General features: G+C 38.7%; 2 protein-coding genes across 9 annotated transcripts in view; one reads left to right on the forward strand and one right to left on the reverse strand.

The window, feature by feature from the left end:
• SNX1 (sorting nexin 1) overlaps positions 1-22,806 on the forward strand; it is a 631,233-nt gene that overhangs the window by 112,397 nt on the left and 496,030 nt on the right. The window lies entirely within an intron of this gene.
• Positions 1-22,806, reverse strand: part of HERC1 (HECT and RLD domain containing E3 ubiquitin protein ligase family member 1) — a 222,915-nt gene that overhangs the window by 19,834 nt on the left and 180,275 nt on the right. For 6 of the 8 annotated variants that reach the window (XM_050795890.1, XM_050795895.1, XM_050795891.1 and 3 more), the window contains exons 51-67: positions 21,462-21,718; positions 19,412-19,539; positions 18,247-18,374; positions 16,708-16,908; positions 15,043-15,173; positions 12,418-12,617; positions 11,621-11,726; positions 10,024-10,170; positions 9,577-9,678; positions 8,101-8,274; positions 6,600-6,893; positions 5,161-5,226; positions 4,865-4,990; positions 3,953-4,091; positions 2,408-2,589; positions 1,176-1,331; positions 294-416 (exon numbers count right to left, since the gene is read on the reverse strand). In XM_050795890.1, the coding sequence (XP_050651847.1) occupies positions 294-416; positions 1,176-1,331; positions 2,408-2,589; positions 3,953-4,091; positions 4,865-4,990; positions 5,161-5,226; positions 6,600-6,893; positions 8,101-8,274; positions 9,577-9,678; positions 10,024-10,170; positions 11,621-11,726; positions 12,418-12,617; positions 15,043-15,173; positions 16,708-16,908; positions 18,247-18,374; positions 19,412-19,539; positions 21,462-21,718 (2,660 nt within the window). The remainder of the gene's footprint in view (positions 1-293; positions 417-1,175; positions 1,332-2,407; positions 2,590-3,952; positions 4,092-4,864; positions 4,991-5,160; positions 5,227-6,599; positions 6,894-8,100; positions 8,275-9,576; positions 9,679-10,023; positions 10,171-11,620; positions 11,727-12,417; positions 12,618-15,042; positions 15,174-16,707; positions 16,909-18,246; positions 18,375-19,411; positions 19,540-21,461; positions 21,719-22,806) is intronic. The other 2 variants (XM_050795897.1, XM_050795896.1) reach the window with 1 other exon arrangement.

Raw genomic sequence — 22,806 nt, forward strand, 5'->3', positions numbered from 1 at the left:
GATATGTTTCTAATTATTTCTTCTCTACATCAGAGGTCCTACAGTGTGAAACCCGTTTAGGGAGACAGAAGCTTATCCTTGCAGAATTTTAAATCCAGTTTATCTGGATTAATAGCTTATTTAAAATCAAGACCTAGCATGTGGGCATTCAAGAATGCACAACAGAAGCTTCTAAACTTCATTATGAATTACCAAAAGTACTAAAGGTAAATTATTTCCAAATAAAAATAACTACTGACATAGATGAAAACTATTTATGTTGTCTGAAAACCTAGATTCAAGGCAGTACTGACCTGAGGTGAAGATTTTGCAGTGGAATTTCCTAAGCCTAGTTTTCCATAGTCTCCATCTCCGAAAGCCCACACCATGGAACCATCTGCTGACACTGCCAAAGTGTGGTTTAATCCACAGGCCACCTGAGGAAATAACAGTACTCAGTAAGGCAAATCACAAGACCTAAAACACACTCCCCCATTTCTGGGACCCTTTTTCTCTACTTCAGTGACAAACTTGGCTATGTTTCCAAATACCTACAATGGTTTCAGAGCATACTACAAATGTTAACCAAAATAAGTCAACAAGAAATAATTCTTAATGTCCATATATAACTTTTTTCTTCAAAGTGAAATCCTTCAAATGTCTGTGGCTAAACCATAATCAGTACGAACGGTAGGGGGAAAATATACCTAACTCAAAAATACTCATTCATATCAAAAAGTATCTAAGGAATGATATAGAAAAAGCCAAAAATATTTCCTTGTTAAAGGACACTCTTGATGTATACAAGACAGAGATAATTACTACTTAGGAGCAGTAGCTACCAGTGATGTTGCAATTCAGCCATTCAACTCAAGGCTACCAGACAGGAGCTATTAGTACCTGTATTTTTTAAGGGTTTTATAGCAAGTGGTATTAGTATGTTATGAAGGGGGGTTTAAAAATATTCACATCCTGAAATAAGGGTTACATTTGTTGGTTTGTCATACAAACAAACTTAAATTGACTTAAAACATGAATTTCACATTGGGAAACAGTTAAACTTATCAATTAGACCGTAACAAAATGTACATGAGGTTAGGTACAACTGGTGATCCTGATCTTCCTGAGGGTATCTAAGTGAACACAGAAGAACTGAGAAACAATGATCAGCTAGAATATCTTGATTTATTCCATGCCTGTCCAATCTGATATCCCTCCAGTGCAGTCACTCTCTCTGGAAGTTTTTTGTTAGAGGTATTTCCAAGACCCAGACGACCATAGTCACCATTCCCAAAGGTAAACAGTTTGCCATCTGAAGTGACCACTGCTGAGTGCTTGAAGCCACAAGACATCTAAGACAGAACCAAGGAGAAAAAAAAACTTTTAAGAAGGGAAACTAAGAAAAACGTAGATCTGCCATTTTTGGTATTAATGTAGCAATAAACTTTACATAAACTTCACTGAAAACTGAATCTTCAAAGCCCAACGCTTTTTAAAAAAATTTTTTTAAAAATTTTAATTTTAAAGAGACAGTGTCTTACTCTGTCACCTAGGCTGGAGTGCAGTGGTATGATCGCAGCTCACTGCAGCCCTGAACTCCTGGGCTCAAGCAATCCTCCCACCTCAGCCTCCCAAGTAGCTGGGACTACAGGCATGTGCTACCACGTCTGGCTATTTATTTCTATTTTTATTTTTTTGTAGAGACAGGGCCTTGCTATGTTGTTTAGGCTGGTCTCAAACTCCTGGCCTCAAGCAATCCTCTTGTGTTGTACTCCCAAAGTGCTAGGATTACAGGCATAAGCCACTGCATCCGGTCAACTGGTACACTGATCTGCCCAAGTTGCTCTCCTGCTCTCCCAAGTCTGATCTGTCTCAACAGTCTCAGGAAGCCCAAGCTGAACAGCATACCCTGGAATAACTACTGCTACTCTTCAGCTGTGTACAGATGACCTACACTAAATGAGATAATAAATGGGGAAATCGTTTGTAAACTATAAGGTGCTATGCCATTTTACAGTATTATTTTAGAACACTATTTTCCAGAAAATGCAAATGAACTTAGCTTTTGTAACAAAAATAATAGGTTAAAAGCAAAGTTTTCCACTTATCTGTGTATTAAGAACTGTGTGGCAGAAGTTAAACCACACAATATTCCTTCCAAGGGCCTGCAGCACCTCAGTCTGGGCCAACCAGTTGGCTCAGGAAAAAGACCATTCTCACCCATACTAACAAGACCAATGCTAACACCAAAGCCCATTCAAACTTCTGACAAGCTCAAGAATGAATCTGAACATCCAAAACCAATGGATCTCTTATAATGAGAGTGTAACGTATTTTTACTATATTTTCTGTTACCTAATTTTAAGAAACCTATTCAATAACTAGTATATTTACAATGAAAGGCAAACTTATCCATTTCCTGCCTGACCTGCACCACTTCTTCTCCTTGTAAGGCCTCGATCTGCCTGGGCCGCCGCTGCCTGTCGCTGTTCCCATGGCCAAGTTTACCATAGTCACCATCTCCCCAGCTAAAGACCTCACCACTTTCAGTTAGGGCCATAGAGTGCCCATCAGAACCACAGGAAGTCACCAGCTGGGTCACCACAAAGCCTGAAACAAAATAGAAACCCAATAGGAGTCACTGAATGTTAAAACGCTCCTCTTTACTTGCAGCTGCTACTGAATGCCCTCAATCAAAAAGCACTGAAATGGTACTATGAAAATAAGAATAATTTCATTCCTTTTTTTTTTTTTTTAAGACGGAGTCTCACTCTATCACCCAGGCTGGAGTGCAGTGGTGTGATCACGGCTCACTGCAACCTCCACCTCCCGGGTTCAAGCAATTCTCTTGCCTCAGCCTCCTGAGTAGCTGGGATTATAGGCACGTGTCACCACACCTGGCTAATTTTTACATTTTTAGCAGAGACAGGGTATCACCATGTTGGCCAGGCTGGTCATGAACTCCTGACATCAAATGATCTGCCCGCCTCAGCCTCCCAAAGTGCTGGGTTTACAGGTGTGAGCCACAGTGCCTGACCCAATTTCTTTAGTTTTAAATTGAATTTGTAGCCATAACCTGGCAAAACTGGGAATAGTCACCTAAAATAATGATGATGACAAGGAAAAGGAGGATGACAGCAATAGTTATAGTCATTAATGACTGGCTATGCTCTAGCCACTCCCATAAATGCTTTACATGGTTTATCTCATTTTCTACTTTCATATAGAACCTATGAAACAGATACTAACACCCCATTTTTACAATTGGGAAAACTGAGTCACAAAGAGGTCTCGTAGTTTGTGCAATGTCCCAGAGCCAAGGACCAGTAGAACCCACAGGAACCCAGCACACATTCTCATCTCTACTGCTGTGCTCTTCACACCCAGATCACAATAGAAAGAACCTGAGCTTCCAGGAACTTGCTTTGAACTCAGTTACTTGTATGCTTTTACGTAAAAAACCGTCTGTGCTCTCTTTGTAGGCTTCAGAGTCACTATGAGTTCAGTTAATGAGCAAGCCGGGAGCATGTACGGTGGTTTCTCCAAAGTGTTCTTTCTCCAAGTCACACAGAACTCTGATGAAGATGTCCTTTAAAGTCTTTAGCACATTTGTAGATTTCCATATAAACTGATATTTAATTTTAATGAAACACATGCATGATTGCTACTGCTATTAACATCTGCCTACTTACACTTTTGCAATTTTTAAGCATTTGTTTACAATCTTCAGTGGGTCTCAAAAAGTGTTATTTATATTTCATTGAATTCTAGCATTGTATGATAAGTAACTTGCAATATAGCTTAAAATATGGAAATTAAGGCTGTACACGTGCCTAAACAAGGATTTAAATGTAAGTGAAGACCCGATAATATGATTTTATCTAGCAAAGGTTGGAGAACGGCAAAGGTTTGTATGACCAAACCTACATTAGGCCATAGGTTCTAACCATCTTTTAACTAAGGACAATTTTACCTTGTAAGGCTGAAATAACTGTCAGTACATGAAGGTCATCTGAATTTCCTTGTCCTAATCTGCCATAACTTCCTTCCCCACAAGCCAACACTGTGCCATTGGCCTGGATGACAAAGGTACAATTCTGACCACAAATGACCTAGTACAAAAACACAGAATTAAATATTTTATTTTTTATTATATTATATTGCTTCAACATGCAAGCACTTGAAATGATTCCACATATACATAGAATGCCTTTATAATTTTTTTATCCTTTTACTGAAAGGGAAGAGTTGATATAACCATGTAGTCCCTTAACTCCTTGATGACTACAAAACTGCTTATTTAACCAAAAGATGTATGAGATTCATCTATTTAAAAGAGTTTAGAACAACAAAATGGACGAAAGAAAAAGGAAGGGGTAATGGAGAAATATTAAAGACTGGGCTAGAAAGAAGCAGAAACTCATACATAAGAATGAGTCATGCAATCTGGGACTAGCTGAGGTAGAGAAGAGCAAAAGACAAAGCAGTGACCTCGAGAAGGGTTTGGCGCTATGTCGTACCAGGATTATTAGAAAAGGGGAGTGGTCGATAAAATCTGGCTAAAGATCCTAGGAAGTTTATAGCCCCAAAGAGAAAATCACTAATTAGGAGTATCTGAACTGCTAGAAATACATACTGGGCAGGCCTAATGCATCATGATGTTAGTTCATTAAACTTGAAAGAAAAATTTAGAAATTTGTTAACTTCTTAAGTCTGATAAAAACCACAGCAAGTTTTTATTTGAAAGCTATATATCATGACTTTCTCTAATGATTCCTCACAATAGATTACGAAATGGACAAGCTTTATCCCACAATAAGACAAGCAAAAGAATTAGAATTTTCAGTTCCCATGTTTCTTTTCTATTTTTTACCCTGTTAGTTACCTGTTGGGCCTGTGAGAATGAGGGAGCTCCTGCAGGTACCATTACATTTCTTCCAGCTTCTGCCAGCTGTCCATGCCTACCAGCACCCCATAAGTAGACATCACATTTACCTCCCAGGTGCCAGTCCTAGAAAACCACAATCATCTCAAAATTAGAGTCATCCATTCACTAAAACAGCCATGTACTAAGTACCAAGTGTGTGCCAGCCTGTATGGGAGACACCAGGGTACAAATGCACAAGCATTTAGAATCAAAACACTGAGAATCATCATACAGTTATCTTCATCTTTACTGACCTCAGGTCTGGAAGTTGCCCAAGACATAATTTGTTCATCCATGCCATTAATCCATTTACTGTTATCCTGAAAAACAGGGGATACATAATGATCAATTCTGCTTAGGCAAGATTCAGCGGCTATTAACAAGAAAGTGCTCTTCTAATTATTAAGTCTTATTTCCAAAAAAGAACATGGTAATATCATGAGAAATTAAGAGCAGTTTTATAATTATGTCAAACTTGATTTTATGCATTGTCAGTATTTCCCTTTATTATAAACACTTTCACTATCACTATCACTACAGTACTGGTGATTCAAAGCTAGCCATGTGTTTTCTGAACACCCACAGGTAAAAGGTCATGAGCAGGACCCCACACCCCTATAAACTCTTTGTGTAGCTGTGGGCAAATCACTTCACCTTTCTGGGCTTCAGCTTCCTCATCTACAAAATTACAGAGTTGGGCCAAATGGGCTTAGAAGGACATTTTCTGATTACAATATTCTATACTTTTGTGCCACATGACATTTCAGTCAACAACAAACTGCATGTATGAAGATGGTTTCATAAGATTATAAAACCTTATTTTTATTACACCTTCTATGTTTACATACACAAATAATTACCATTGTGTTACAACTGCCTAGAGCACTGAATACAGTAACATTTCATACAGGTTTGTAGCCTAGGAGTAATCAGACTATACCATATAGTCTTGTGTAAGTAGGCTATATCACCTAGATTTGGGTAAGTACTATGCACTCTATGATATTCCCAGTGTCAAGAATGCCTAACAATGCATTTCTCAGAACATATCCCTGTCATTAAGTGATACATGACTACAGTTACATAATTTTACTCAATTTATATTTATCTGTTCCACATTGTGTTAATAGTTATCTATCCAAATGTTTGTATACATAAATCTTAAGTATACAAAGAGGTTGTTAGATCATGTGCTGGCCTGTAGTCTACACAGGTATTTTATCTATGTCACAGTTTCTACAGTATACACTCTCAAATACAATCAGAATGAAATGACAATCAGGATGCTCTTTTATATTTTATTTGATGCTAATTAAAGACTTGCTTGAAATGCCAAACAAATTAGAATCTATATGTGGCATATAACCCACAAGATGACCAGGAAAAGATGCTAAGATATTTACAGGTAAGGCACTAACAAAGTACCTATGGACAAAAGAAAGTGAGAAAATATGGGACTATGTCATTGAGAGCTGGCAGGTTTACAAGAGTTCAACAGTGCTTACATTACCAATTCCTGCCACTATAGAGGCCTGCCATCAGATTGAAAGTGACTATCTGAAAGAAAAATATTTTCCACTTCTCTTAACTTCTAGCCATTCATACTAGCAAAGACTTACTAGGGGTCTGCTATATGCCAAATACCCATGATAAAATCTCAGCTGCAAATAATAGCAGCTCATAGTACATTTACCATTAGAAATACAAGTTCATCCTCTGGAACAGGTTCTAGATCTGGAACGGTAAAAGATTCTGGAAACTGGGCTCCATTGGTCAGGGCTTCAGCAGCCTTTATAGTGGTTGAGAAACATTCTAACCAGGCCCATTCATTTGGATTCCAGGATGCAGGGTCAGGGAGACAGTTCTGGTGGTGTGGTGGCACTGGAGGGTTACACAACAGTTGATCCAGATGAAGTCCCACAGCAAGGGAAGCCAAGCATTGCATATAGGGGCTGTGAACAAGCTGGTCGCCACAAACCACATGAGGCTAAAAGAAAATACAAGGATGTTATGTCGAAAAGTTTGTGCCAAATATTCTAAATTAACCTACTGTAGTCTGAAAGTCTGGAGTCTTATTTTTGAAGTTTACTGTTTAAGCTTTTTGCTAGGAAATAAATTTAGATTTAGAGTTGTACAGACAGTACCGAGAATTGCTGTATACCCTTCACCCAACTTTATCTAATGTTAACATCTTATACAACCCCGGCACATTTATCAAAACTAACAAACTAACATTGGTACAATACTAACTAAACCACAGAACTTGATTTGGTTTTCCTCAGTTTTCCCATTAATACTCGTTTTCTGCTCCAGGATCCAATCTAAGATATCACACTGCATATAGTACACTTTCATCACGGTTTTTCTTGATTGGAAAAAAAAGCAGGTAACTATTAAACTACAGAGATCTGTTCTTCTCACTTTCCTCCTTTACAAAAGAATCCTGGTAGCTATCAAAGGAAAATCCTTTCTTCTTCCATGGCATTCCCTAGTTGTGGAGCCTGAGTGATTCAGAAAAGAAAACTTGAGCAAATAGGTTAGTGAAATTAACTGGGTGTGGTAACAGCTGATTACATTAATGTAGTTTGGCAAAAAAAGAAGAAAAAAAAAATCTAAGAGTTCTGCTGGGGTCAGTACACTGTGACTACTGAGGGCTGGAAGACAGGCTACTTTAGGATCACTGTCTGGACAAGTTCAAATGCTATAATTCTTCATTCCAGTATTCAATGACCCTACTCAATTAATTCAACATAGCTCTTCCACTAAATTTTCCACAAAGATTTATCCGACAACTGGAGACAATGTTCACTCTGATACCTGCATCCATCCCTATCCCTCAACTTTGGAATGGCCAAGCCATATAAAAATAGATATATGTGTGGGTCAGAAAAGGGAAGATGGTATTCTGCTGCATAGGTATTTTAAGAAGCTTTGGAGTGAATAAATCTGAAAAACAGTAATACAAACTTGGTGTTTGTTTGTTTCCTTATTTTACTCTGGTGAAAATAAAGCAAGAATAGACTTAGGGTTGCTGAACAACTCTTTTAGGCATGACTTACCTTCATTTGATTCTGCCCAAAGAGCCCCACTTATTTTCCTCAGACCTCATGCTCTTAAGGGATAAGTTCAAGGCTATAATCAAATTGAAAGCACTGGGTATCTGTGGATCTCTAGGAGTGAGTGTAATGAGTTACCTTTTCGTAGGCATACTGCTCCTGAAGCATCATGGGGAGCCGCTCCAGAAATGCTCTCATGCAGGGAGCCATGTTCAATCCCAGAACACCCTGCTGTTTCAGTGCTGTCCGACAGGTTGCCAAAACGTGATTGGCAGCTGCCCATTCTGCTGTACAATTCACGACCAAAACATCCTGGTTGAAAATAAATCATGCCACATGATAAATTTGTTTAAATAAAAAATAATGCTATCACCATTTCATCTGTGAAATTCCTTCTAGTAACTGGGACATCTTTGCTTTTTGGATACTGTATATCCAAAAAGGCTATACTTTTAATGCCTATGGAACTTCAAAATATCCTAAATTTTGTCTAAGTAAAAAATAATGAGATATAATAAAATTTGTGAACTACCTCAGATTAGCTGGTACTTTAAAAGGAAATAACGTCAATTATTAACTATTTCTTCAGAACTTGCAGAATAAGGTATCTAGTATATTTCAAAAGTCATGTCTGACATGACTACAAGGATAGCTGCAAAAGAGGTAGCACTGCTTTAACTCTGGCTCTATGGCTTATTCTGCACAGGCCACTACTGCCTAGGGTCTGATTCTACATTTTACTTTCAGTCGAACCTTTCATGAAGGTTTACAGCTTATTTTAACATCATTTAACCATATAAAATGTAAATTAAATCGGCACATTGGCTCTAATCTTTAAGGGTATGAAAAATAATACTGTAGGGAATAATGTTGTATCATAGAATTACTTCACAGCAGGGGACCAGCATTTTTCCTAGAATATTAAATTTGAAAGCCAAGATATATTTTGTATGCTTAGTTAAATGGCTTTGCAATGCTGCTTCTTTCCAGGGAAAATTTGTTTGAGATCGTTTTTTTTTCCTTTGGGATGGGCTCTCGCTCTGTCGCCCAGGTTGGAGTACAATGGCGCAATCTTGGCTCACTGAAACCTCTGCCTCCTGAGTTCAAGTAATTCTCCTGCCTCAGCCTTCCAAGTAGCTGAGACTATAGGCATTTGCCACCACGCCTGGCTAATTTTTGTATTTTTAGTAGAGATGGGTTTCACTATGTTGGCCAGGCTGGTCTTGAACTCCTGACCTCAGGCAATCTGCCCACCCCGGCCTCCTCAAAGTGGTGGAATTACAGGCATGAGCCACTGTGCCCAGCCTTGAGATAGTTTAGTGCTATTGTCAAAAATCATGGCAGAAAGTCAAAATCTACTTCATCACTTCCAACGGAAATGAAATTGTTCAACATCTAAGCACTGTCGCCGAAGCATGGGGTGTAGTAGAAAAAGTTAAGCAGAAGACTTAAGTTCTAATTCTCCTTCTGCTACTAAATAGTTGGACTGTTTTGGACAAGCAGTAATCCCTCTGGATATCAGGTTTCTCCTCCATAAAGTGAGGGGGTTACATTATGATTTCTAAAGTTCCTTACAAGGTTACACCCCATCATTTGATATAACTACAATATTACCTTTGATCTATTTGAGCAAGCAGCTACTCCAACTTCTGGAATCCATACTGTGGTCTGAATAGCTCCAGAGCCTATCACAACAGTTTGCAAGACAGAGCCATCCTAAAATGAGATATATTTACCAATACAGATCATTGAACTTTAGGTATAATTTACATTTAAGTTTATACTTCACATTGACAAAAACATATTCTAAAGTCTACATTTTAGCTAAATTCAGCAATGTCCAATCACATACCTACTACCTCATTTTCTAGGACCCAGCTGATTTTAAAAACACTTATCATTAGTAAGAAAAATGTAAGGGCAGAGCATTCTGAAAGAAGTTTCCTCAGCATTCAAGAGATTACTATATAAAATGTTTCTAGGATTGGTTAATTTTTATCATATGTGTTTAAGTTAATGTCAAAATATTCCTTAACATATAAATAAAATCTATGCTCTTACCCTTAAAGACCAAATGTTCATGAGCCCACCTAGTCCACCAGACACCAGGGCCAACCCATCAGAACTAAAGGCAACAGTCCGAACAGGAGTGATGTGTCCCCGCAGCTGATAAACACACTTGGCTCCTGACGATTTCCTACATCCATCCTGAAATTCATTATTTTTAACATGCATTAAAATAAAGATAAATTATAAGTTCAAGATTTATCATTCACTCTTGGAAATTTTATATTTCAGAATAAAATTGGCAAGGGGGAGAGAATTTTCCTCATAAAGGATCGTTAGCTTGACTGAATCAATAATAAAATATCTGATTCTCCTTTGTTGAAGCTGACTTTCATCTTTTTTTAAAAAATATATTTCTAAACTAGTTTTCCAGTCTTCAAACTACAGAAATAACATCTCAAAGTTCTAATTATCCCTCAGAGACAGGAAAATTCTGACTACTTTGTAACCAGTGTTTTATTTTTTAATTTTTCACTTCATGTAATTTTCATTTTTATACCCTAACATTTGTGAACTGCACATGCTGACTCTACATAAATAGATTTCTCTTTTTGTCGGCTGATGGTTGTCTGTCACACATTTGTTCTGCAGGCTTTAGAAGTGACATAGGTAAGGCCTGTCTATAGGGTTACCCTCCAGCACAAAGAGTAAAACCAGACTTATCTGTAGTACTCCTACCTCCACTGCTGTGATATTCTGTGATATTCTCCTATTAGTGAGTTGGCTACTCCTTCCCTCCCTCTTCACCCTTTCTCTCCACCCTTAAGCTCCTTCTTCCTTTCAGTTATGACAACATAATACTAGATATATTCATTACCCAAAGATGATGTAAAGTGTATTTCTTCCAAGGGTATCGTGAGCAAAAGGAAGGCAACAGAAGTTACAAACTGGTAGCTCAGAGATGCAATCTGACTGGCCACTCAGTGTTTTAAACAATTTTAAGTTAGGTGCCAATGTTCACTATTGGGAGATTTTACTTAAACATTGGATTCTTAGCATCTACAGAAAAAAAATAAAACAATCTGGTAACAACAGGCTCTTAATTCTGGAAACTGACAATCAGCTGTGTGCCTTTATATAAAGCATGTATGCTTCTTCGTTTTTTTTCTGTTTTTGTTTTTTTGCCCTCTCCAAACCTTCTGACCCTAGCCTCATGAATTTATGTTACTTGCCTAGAGGGCTCTCTAAATATATAAATTTGTAACTTCTGTTTAATGTAAACAAATCATTCTCCATAGCAAGGATTCTGGCATCAGCTGGAGATTCTTTGGATGGATGTGCTCCCATGGAGTTTCTGCTTTAATGTACTAACAACTTATGACTTGTCTATCTGTAGTATTAATTATATCCACTATCACAGTAACACTCACCACTTAATATGTATGGAATATCTCATTTGACCAAGTAATTATGGTATCTCTGATTTATAAAAAATTAAGCTAATTCAGGATGACAATTACTTATATTTCCCAATGGATCTTGCCCTTTGGGATATGGTAATGATTTTTTTAGTAAACAAAGGGAGAATTACTTTGATGTAATATATTTTCCATAGTTTCAGATAAAGTCTTCAAAAACATCAGAATGTTACCTGGCAATTTGATTCCTGGTCCCACCATCCTTCTGCACTAGTCACACTGGTCTGTGTAGTATCTTGCGGAATGCGCCAAACACATACTAAACCACTCTGACAGCCACTTAAAAAAATTGATTACATAAAACCAAAACAAGTCAATATGCATAAGTAAAAATATTTCCAAATTGCAATCAATTAAGATCTGACAGAACCACTACATTATTTTTTAAACTTACTTGTAGTACATACAATCTTTTACAAGAAATATAACCACGGCCAATATTCTAACAACATCACACCCAGAGATAAGGAGATAACATACCAAGTTTCACACTGGACAATTACTGCTTTTTCTTTTCTCTGAGGTAATCTTTTTTTTTTTTTTTTTTTGGAGACGGAGTCTCGCTCTGTCACCCAGGCCGGAGTGCAGTGGCGTTATCTCTGCTCACTGCAACCTCTGCCTCCCGGGTTCACGCCATTCTCCTGCCTCAGCCTCCCGAGTAGCTGTGACTACAGGCGCCCGTCACCACGCCTGGCTAATTTTTTATATTTTTAGTACAGACGGGGTTTCACCGTGTTAGCCAGGATGGTCTCGATCTCCTGACTTCGTGATCCGCCTGCCTCGGCCTCCCAAAGTGCTGGGATTACAGGCGTGAGCCACCGCGCCCAGCAAGGTAAACATAATGTTACACGTTATAAGAATAGTAACTGGCAATAAACTCTTTAAGACTACTGAGAAGCCACACTTAATGCAAATAACAGTCTATACCAATATAAAAACTAAGACGCATAGATGCAAATTGACAACATACGTAGCCATCAGTAACTGCAACTTGGATCCTTTCCCTGGAAGGCGGCACCAAGCAATGCCATTTACAATAGAGGGATGGCAGAGTGAATGTAGACAGCGCCAGCATCCTGAAATAGAGCTCCAGAGTTTCACACTGTCTTCTTTGGCACATGTCATAAGAATATGACCTGTAGGGTCCCACTTCATGCTAATAAGAGTATCCTTAAAATGGAAGGAAGAGAAAAAAAAAATCAGAGTAATGTTTCCTTCACAAATACTTTAAATTCAGTAATATATAACCTATGTTTCTTAGCATCTATATTTCTATAACTCAATTATTTTGAAATCAATATTTTATGCAAATCAGATGCTACCTTATCATTCCCAATCACTAGACCAACTAACCCTTTAATATAGTCTGTGTCATATACATTTGCTGCTGTTAAAGCTCAACAAATGTTAGTAGGATGAACAAATTATGAAATTCTGACTAAAAAGGGATTAGTCAGATAAATTCTGACTAATGCTATCTCTCATTAGCATGTGTATTTATTAAGAGTTATCCTTATTGACTGGTAATCATTACAGTATGAAAAAGAAGAGACTTAAAACAAAAGCACCTCAACAGCAAACACTTATAAGAATCTGGGATATGTTTTGTGTTTATATGGTTGTGATCACTGTGCTCTTCTGATTTTATTTTTATTTTTCAATCCTCTTCCACACCTTCCAGCTTCCTGGTTTCATGCATTTATGCTATTCGCCTAGATGGTCCTGTAAATATCTGAATTGGTAACTTCTGTTTAAGGTAAAAAAAAATCATTCTTCATGAATGGAATTTCTGACATTACTGGGAGGCATTCTGACACCTTGGGAGGTATTGGCTTTACCTTTAAAGCCATCATTCCCAGGGTGTTGGCTTTACTCTTTCATGGCTTATTTATTTTTACATAGACTTATCCATGTATATCCACTGTCCAAAGATTTTGTGCAATAATAGAACATTAAGGTATAACTGACTGACGTTAAAAAATTTTAAAAGAAACTAGTATCAAGCAATAGTAGAGTAATAAAAAAAAAAAAAACCAAGAAGGCTGGGTGCCGGGGCTCATGCCCGTAATCCCAGCACTTTGGGAGGCTGAGGTGGGCGGATCATGAAGTCAGGAATTCAAGACCAGCCTGGCCAGCATGGTGAAACCCCGTCTCTACTAAAAATACAAAAAAAAAAAAAAAAAAAATTAGCTGGGAGTAGTGGCAGGCACCTGTAATCCCAGCTACTCAGGAGGCTGAGGCAGGAAAATTGCTTGAACCCAGGAAGCGGAGGCTGCAGTGAGCCGAGGTTGTGCCTGGGTGACAGGGCAAGACTCCGTCTCAGGAGGGGGAAAAAAGAAACAAGAAAAAGCAACTATCTGGTAAAGATGCTTTTACCAGAATATATACAAATAGCCAACAGGCATATGAAAAAATGCTCAATATCACTCATCATCAGAGAAAAGCAAATTCAAACCATGAGCGTTGAGCCATGGTTGAATTTGAGCGTTGAGCCATGAGCGTTGGCTCACGCCTGTAATCCAGCACTTTGGGAGGCTGAGGGGGGCAGATCACTTGAGGTCAGGAGCTCAAGACCAGCCTGACCAATATGGTGAAACTCTGTCTCCACCAAAAATATAAAAATTAGCCAGGAATGGTGGTAGGCACCTGTAATCCCAGCTACTCAGGAGACTGAGGCAGGAGAATTGCTTGAACCTGGGGGGTGGAAATTGCAGTGAGCCAAGATCGCGCCACTGTACTCCAGCCTGGGCGACAAAGCTAGACTCCGTCTAAAAAAATAAAAATTTAAATTAAAAAAAATAAAAAAATAAAATCACAATGAGATATCATCTCACCCCAGTCAGGATGGTTATTATTAAAAAGACAAAAAACAACAGATGCTGGCAAGAAAGTGGCAAAAAGGGAGCTCTTAAACACTGTTGGTGGGAATGTAAATTAGTACAAACTCTATCAAAAACAGTATGGGGATTTCTCAATGAACAAAAAACAGAACTACCATTGGATCCAGCAATCCCACTACGGAGTGTCTACCCAAAGGAAAATAAATCATTTCCTCAAAGAGATACCTGCACTCATATGTTTACCACAGCACCATTCACAATACCAAAGATATGGAATCAACCTAAGTGTCCATCAATGGATGACCAGATAATGAAAACGTGGTGTATATAAACAATGGGATACTATGCAGCCATAAAAAGAATGAAATCAGGTATTTTACAGCAACATGGTTGGAACTGGACCCCATTATCTTAAGTGAAATAAGTCAGACACAGAAAGACAAATATTGGATTTTTTTCACTTTTAAGTGGTTATTATTAAAAAGACAAAAAAACAACAGTTGTTGGCAAGAAAGTGGGGAAAAGGGAACTCATGTGTACACATGGGCCTAGAGTGTGGAATGGTAGACAAAGAAGACTTGGAAGGGTGAGGGCTGGGAGGAGGGTAGATTATGAGAGATTACTTGATGGGTACAATGTATGTCATTTGGGTGATGGATATCCTAAAATCTCTGACTTCGCCACTGTATAATCTATGCATGTAACAAAATTGCACTTGTATCCCATAAAATTATGTTTTTTAAAGATGCATTTACCTTATGTGCATCAATTAGAACAATGCCTCCTTTCTCAAGTGGTTCCTTTGTTCCCAGTAATAATTTTCCATCAAAATATCCCACAGCAAATGGTCTGTCTTCACTGAACCATGCAATGCAAGTAACAGACACTAACATGATAAAAACAAAAGAAAAAGAATAAGAAAAAGAGAATTATTTGTCATTGTCTGACTTAAAAGACAGAGACTGAAACAAATAATGATAATGTAACCACTGCAAGTAAGTTTCCAAATAGCTCTTTAATGCATTTAGACAAAATGTAGGCGTACAGTGGGGATTCCACGTAACATATTTCTTAAAAGTGTCACTTAACTGTGACAAGGACTACCTAATTTATAATCTTTCATTCTTTTTCAGGTGGTTGTTGAAAAATAAAGACAAAAATTAAATTGCTTTGCTGATTTTAAGTCACCGTAGGTTCTTTCCTTTTGGTCCAGAATCTACCATGATACTAAGAAGTGAAATAATTCAAATCACAGAAAGAAAATTACATCTCTTTTTCTGCTGATTTAATATTCCCTATTCAGTATGTTTCCACATTCTATCAAAATGTTCTGTTCTAACAATCTATATTTCTATTTGCTTCTTTAAGTATATGTAACACTGAAAGGCTACAAAAGAAGTAAAAACAGTATCTGTGAGGGTAGAATGGGAGTGTGGGAACTGAGCAGATGGGAGAAAGACTTTTCACTGTATATGTTTTAAAACTTAAATTTTTCAACCCTATCAAAGTATTACCTATTTCTAAACAAACAAAATAAACCTCTTCTGTTAATGGAATACCATGTAAGCAGGCACTATGACCTTTGAATTACCCAACTTCCCCCAGACAACCAACAAAACCTAGTGAGATGCATTCATATTCAAAGGAACACCACAGTAAGAAGAAAGCAGACTTCCTACTCTCTTGTCAGACCAGGAATTCCCCTCTTCCCCCTTCCTCCATTACTTCAATTTTACTAATTTTTTTAAAGACAATTTCATCTCAGCCAGGCGCATTGGCTCACGCCTGTAATCCCAGCACTGTGGGAGGTCGAGGCAGGGGGATCACAAGGTCTGGAGATCAAGACCATCCTGGCCAACATGGTGAAACTTTGTCTCTACTAAAAATACAAAAATTAGCTGGGCGTGGTGGTGAATGCCTGTAATCCCAGCTACTCAGGAGGCTGAGGCAGGAGAATAGCTTGAACCAGGGAGTCAGAGGTTGCAGTGAGCCAAGATCACACCACTGCACTCCAGCCTGGTAACAGAGTGAGACTCCTTCTCACAAAAAAAATAAAAAACAAACACACACACACACACACAAAATTTCATCTCCATCAATAATGATGATGATCTTTTTTTCTCTTGGACAGTCCTAACTTTCAAAGGAGACTTGGAATCTGCTATAAATATTAAGTCACACAAAAGATGAATGACTAATATAATACCATTAAATCTCATTTTGGCAGAGATGTGTGGTGGGGGCTGGGAGATAAATACCTTTCAATTCAGCAACTAATTAGAATTAAAACATGACTGGAAAATTTTGAAAACAAACCAAAGATAATATTCACTTGGCATTTTTAAAAGTAAGTGCCAAAAAGCTAAGTCTAGAAAGGAAGTTGGAGACTCTGTCAACTAGACATAAGTGCAGTCATTTACCATCCTTTCGATAGCAATGCTCCAATTCTCGACGGTGCATGGTGGACACATCAACAACTTCAATCAGTCCCAGAGATCCATCCATCCGTCCCACCAACAACAATTCTGGAGACTCTCCTGACCAGGCTGCAGCCGGACCCTCTTCTGGCCAAGCCAGGGCAGATACCCAATGAGGCTGAATATCTACTAATCCTTTTCCTCCTAAAGAGGGAAAAAATGTTGACTAGTTGTTACTTAATTATTAAAAAGAAAAAAAAGGAACAAAAATAAATATTACTTAATTCTAAAACACACTCAAAGCAGTTCCGAATTTCATAATAGCCTGCTAATAAATAAGACTGTGAAGGCAGGATCCTTCATTTATATACTATATATGATCATAAAATTAAACTTTTTCAGCTGGGCACAGTGGCTCATGCCTGTAATCCTAGCACTTTGGGAGGCCAAGGCAGGTCGATTACCTGAGGTCAGGAGTTCGAGACCAGCCTAGCCAACATGGTGAAATCTCGTCTCTACTAAAACTACAAAAAAAATTGGCCAGGCATGGTGGCGCACGCCTGTAGTCCCAGCTATCTGGGAGGCGGAGGCTGCAGTGAGCCGAGATCACGCCACTGCACTCCAGCCTGAGTGACAGAGTGAGACTCCATCTCAAAATAAATAAATAAATAAAATTAATGTTTTTCTGTAACTGGTTTTTTTGTTTGTTTTCTGATTTTTTTTTTTTTTTTTTTTGAGAGAGGGTCTTGCTCTATTGCCCAAGTTGGAGTGAGTGCAGTGGCATGATCATGGCTCACTGCAGCCTCAAACTCCCAGGCCCAAGCAATCCTTGGGCCTCAGCCTCCTGATTCCCTAAGGTTCCAGGCACATGTCATCACGCCTGGCTATCTGTAACTATTAATAGGACAAAATGGTACCTTTATAGAAGAGAGTGTAAAGAAAAAACACTGAATGTACAGATGTCAAGCACTTAAGTCCTTTCTCAACAATTACTGATAACCAGATTAGCATAAGAAACTTACCTGCAGTTAAGGCTAGCTATTCCTCAAATATGTGACAGAACAGCTATTCCTCAAATATGTGACACAGAACAGCTATTCCTCAAATATGTAAAAAACAAACAAAAATACGAAAAAGCTCAATATTACAATAATTATTTTTACTTTCCAGAGAGGAATAATAAAAACTGACAAGAATTTATACCTACAAAATAAACATAATAGAAATATTTCAAGCAATTCAAAAGAATATATAGCTTAAAATTCAGTGACGACTACATCTCCTCAAACTCTATTCTGAATACTTAGTAGTACATGAAAAAAAATTTAAGTTTATAACTACTAGGTTAGTTGACAGTCCCAGAAAGAAAAGTCAATAAATGAGCACTTCCTCTCTAATTTGAAGCACACAGGGCATAGATTTTCAAAGTTGTTGGAAGGCTTGTGAGTTTCAAGGTGAAGAGAAACCACTGTTCAGAAGCCTAAGAGGAAGGTTTTAAAAAAACTAGTTTCAGCAGTTTACTAGTGTTTACATGACTCTTACCATTAACTTGCCAGATATTCACCATCTTTTCCAAAGCGCCTGCTAGATATTTGCCACTGATACTCCAGGAAACTGGTGAGAAACTTGGATCGCTGGGTGATCCCAGGCTTTCCTCAGCATCCCCTTCCCTAGAATATAACAGATAAGTATGCAATTCTAATCCCCATCATTCAAAAGTAAATTAAACCTCAAACCTTAAAATAAGGGTTTCACATAGACTAGAGTGTATAACTGATTCTTCTGTTTCAAAACCTTGGCTAGCAGTATTTAACAGTTACACATTCATTAATATTTGTCATCATGTGAAAATGAATTATGAAAAAGTGATATTAGACTTTTCCTCATTTAATTAGTACACAACTTGTCAATAAACACATCTGAATTTTGTATGGGTTGTACAGGTGGTTATTATTCAGAAGACATTGATTCTTATTTGCCTAATCTCTTGGGAGGTCTTCAGAAAAGAAATAGCTACAGCTGGCTATAAAATTATTAAAAATGCAGCCAGGCGCAGTGGCTCACAACTGTAATCTCAGCATTTTGGGAGGCTGAGGCTGGCAGATCATGAGGTCAGGAGTTTGAGACCAGCCTGGCCAACATAGTGAAATCCCATCTCTACTAAAAATACAAAACTTAGCTGGGCTCATTGATGGTGAGTGCCTGTAGTCCCAGCTACTTGGGAAGCTGAGGCAGGAGAATTGCTTGAACCCGGGAGGCAGAGGTTGTGGTGAGCCAAGATTGCACAACTGCACTCTAGCCTAGGCAACAGAGTGAGACTCCGTCACAAAACAAAACAAAACAAAACAAAAAATAAAAAAAACTGTTAAAAATGCTACATTCTGATACAGAAGCAATATAATTACTCTAATTCCTAAACAACTCTTAAAGACCTATGGCAAATTAGCCTACTGTTTTACATAGCTGAATGTTTATTTACCAGTAGATCTTGATTTAATTCTAAGTCCAGATATGGATGGTTTAAAATTATGTTTTCTGAATTGTTATCCTGGAAAGCTAAAAATACACACTGAAGATACAGTAATAGTAATCTAAAAGAAAATTTCAAAAACTTTTAGTGACAATATGATTACATTAACACAACCAAGATGAGGCATGTTTAGGATTCTCTTATTTTAAATGGTATACATGTAATGTTAGCACTCACAATCTGTTGAACACACAGGTCTGTTGCAGTGAATATTGCTTCTTGGTAACATTCCATACGCGGATGGTGCCATCATTGCCACTTGTAGCCAAAAGACCTTTTTTATTACACCAAACACATGTCATTACCTAGAAAAGTTGAAACGGGTAAGTCTAGTAATACTTGATTCAAATGATTTTATTATTTGAAAAAGTTGTATCCAATTTTAAAAAATCTACCATGAAATTAAAGGAAAAGCATCCATTCTTTTCTTTTCTTTTACTGAGATGAAGTCTTGCTCTGTTGCCCAGACTGGAATGCAGTGGCTCAATCTCAGCTCACTGCAACCTCCACCTCCCATGTTCAAGCAATTCTCGTGCCTCAGCCTCCAAGTAGCTGGATTACAGGTATGTGCCACCACGCCTGGCTAATTTTTATACTTTTAGTAGAGACAGGTTTCACCATGTTAGCCAGGCTGGTCTTGAATGCCTGGCCTCAAGTGATCTGCCCACTTCAGCCTCTCAAAGTTCTGGGATTATAGACATAAGCCACCACACCCAGCCTCCATTCTTTTCTAAATGGCTTGCAAATATATTTGAAGCTATACTTATTTGGCGTATAGCTTTAAGGTACTATGCACTAACGCATTTGAATTATCTGAGACCTATTATAATCTTTACTAAATATGTTTACTTAGTAAGTACTTTAACATTTTATATTCTATAAAATAAATAACACAGACTAAGAAATAATTTTAAAAATTGTTTAAGTAGGCCGGGTGCAGTGGCTCACACCTGTAATTCCAGCACTTTGGGAAGCCAAGGCAGGCGGATCACCTGAGGTCAGAAGTGAGACCCGCCTGGCCAACATGGAAAAACCCTGTTTCCACTAAAAATACAAAAAATTAGCTGGGTGTGGTGGTGCACAGCTGTAATCCCAGCTACTCAGGAGGCTGAGGCAGGAGAATCACTTGAATCTGGGAGGCGGGGACTCTAGTGAGCTAATATCTCGCCACTGTACTCCAGCCTGGGTGAGACTCCATCAAAAAAAAAAAAAAAAAAAAAAAGATTTATTTAAGTAATACAATTCAATCTTCATTTCTTGTTATAGCTGAGAGATCCCGTGGGTTAGATTAAAATAGTGAGGCCAATTTCTTTTCCTCTTGCGTGTTGTCCTTCAGTATCTGTGGGTGATTGGTTCCATGATCCCCTGCCCCAAATTTGCAGACAGATTCCTTATAAAAATGGGGTAGTAGGCTGGGCACGGTGGCTCAAGCCTGTAATCCCAGCACTTTGGGAGGCCAAACGGGTGGATCACGAGGTCAGGAGATCGAGACCATCCTGGCTAACATGGTGAAACCCCGTCTCTACTAAAAGATACAAAAAATTAGCCGGGCGAGGTGGCGGGCGCCCACAGTCCCAGCTACTCGGGAGGCTGAGGCAGGAGAATGGCGTGAACCCGGGAGGCGGAGCTTGCAGTGAGCTGAGATCCGGCCACTGCACTCCAGCCTGGGCGACAGAGCGAGACTCCATCTCAAAAAAAAAAAAAAAAAAAAAAAAAAAGGGGGGTAGTATCTGCATATAACATATGTATATACTCCCATGTAATTTAAATCATCTCAAGATTACTTTAAATACCTAATAGAATGTAAATACTATGCACAAAAGTTATACTGTACTTTTTATTTGTATTATTTTTTAGTATTGGATCATTATTTTTTACCCCAATATTTTGCATTGGTAGTTGGTTGAATCAATGGATGTGGAACCCACAGATAACAGGGCCAAATGCAAAAGCCTTCATCTTTTGTGAAGCTATTCCTTTGGTTTTCTTCTCATCCCCCATCCAATTCTCCCGTTTGTATACTATTATATCAAACCAGCATACAGAGAAAGCAGAGTTGGTAACTGCCAGGAACATTTTTGTAATTGTGTGCATGTGTGTGTATGTGTGCATGTGTGAAAGAGAGTGACACAAAGAGAGAGACCTAAACTTTGAGCTCTTTGAGAAGGGCAGAGACTATTTCATCTCACATAAGGTGATTAACACACTTTATACTCAAAATACTTACTCTGTTCTGATGAGCCTCCAACTTGATAAAGGAGCATTTTCTAAGATCTCCTCCCATATCGGCGAGTGTTTGCAGAGTAGTTTGGTTGTCACGGTCGTGTGCAGCAAGAGTGCGCACGAGTTGCTGAGCCGCCCATTGCCGATGCTGTGAGGACAGCCTGGAGGAGAGGCAGCAGGCTGCCAGGGCATTAGCCAGCTCTAGAGGGCCTACAGCAGAAGGATCATAGGAAGGATGGGCATACAATTGGGCAATTAAACCTGCTTAAACAAAACATGAAATGATGCTCAGGTGAGATCTGGTGGTGGTGAACAAGCAAACGGGTTAACCCATATCTTTTAAGAATTAGCACTTTTCCCAGTAATTATTTCACTAAAATATACACATAAGAAATAAAGCATTTATCTCACATCAAATTCTGTAAGAAATCTGATTCATTTAAAATATACATTTTAGGCCAGGTGCGGTGGCTCATGCCTGTAATCTCAGCACTTTGGGAGGCCAAGGTGGGAGGATCACCCGAGGTCAGGAGTTCAAGACCGGCCTGGCCAACATGGCAAAACCCCATCTCTACTGAAAATACAAAAAAAAAAAAAAAATTAGCCAGGTGTGGTGGCACGCGCCTGTAATCCCAGCTACTCGGGAGGCTGAGGCAAGAGAATTGCTTCAACTTGGGAGACAGAGGCTGCGGTGAGCCGAGATCGTACCACTGCACTCCAGCCTGGGTGACAGACCAAGACTCCATCTCAAAAATAAATAAATACATAAATTTTATTACACAACAATCAGTAGTCTTTGCTCCAAGGACTCAGTAGACTAAGAAAGCAGCAGGAATAATTTTAAAACCAGGACAGAGACAGCATCCCTTTAAGAAAAACAGCTTGGCTTTTGTTGCTCAAAAGTGATGGTGTTGTAGCCAGTCAAGGAACTGGGCTGATAGATCCAAAAGCCAGTGATGGACAGGCGTGGTTGGCTCATGCCTGTAATCTGAGCACTTTGGGAGGTCGAGGTGGCTGGATCACATGAGGCCAGGAGTTCAAGATCAGCCTGGCCAACATGGCAAAACCCTGTCTCTACTAAAAATACAAAAATTAGCCAGGCGTGGTGGCATGTGCCTGTAATCCTAGCTACTTGGGAGGCTGAGGCAGGAGAATCACTTGAACCCAGGAGGTGGAGGTTGTACTGAGCCAAGATCATGCCACTGCACTCCAGTCTGGGCGACAGAGTGAGACTGTCTCGAAAATAAACAAACAAAAAACAAAAGCCATATCTCTTGGCTAAATGGTCCTGATGAAGAGAAAGGCAGATAGTAGTGATAAGTAGTCCCTTCAAAGTGTTATAATCTTAA

This window comes from Macaca thibetana, chromosome 7 (genome assembly GCF_024542745.1).
Source record: "Macaca thibetana thibetana isolate TM-01 chromosome 7, ASM2454274v1, whole genome shotgun sequence".
Lineage (NCBI taxonomy): Eukaryota > Metazoa > Chordata > Mammalia > Primates > Cercopithecidae > Macaca > Macaca thibetana.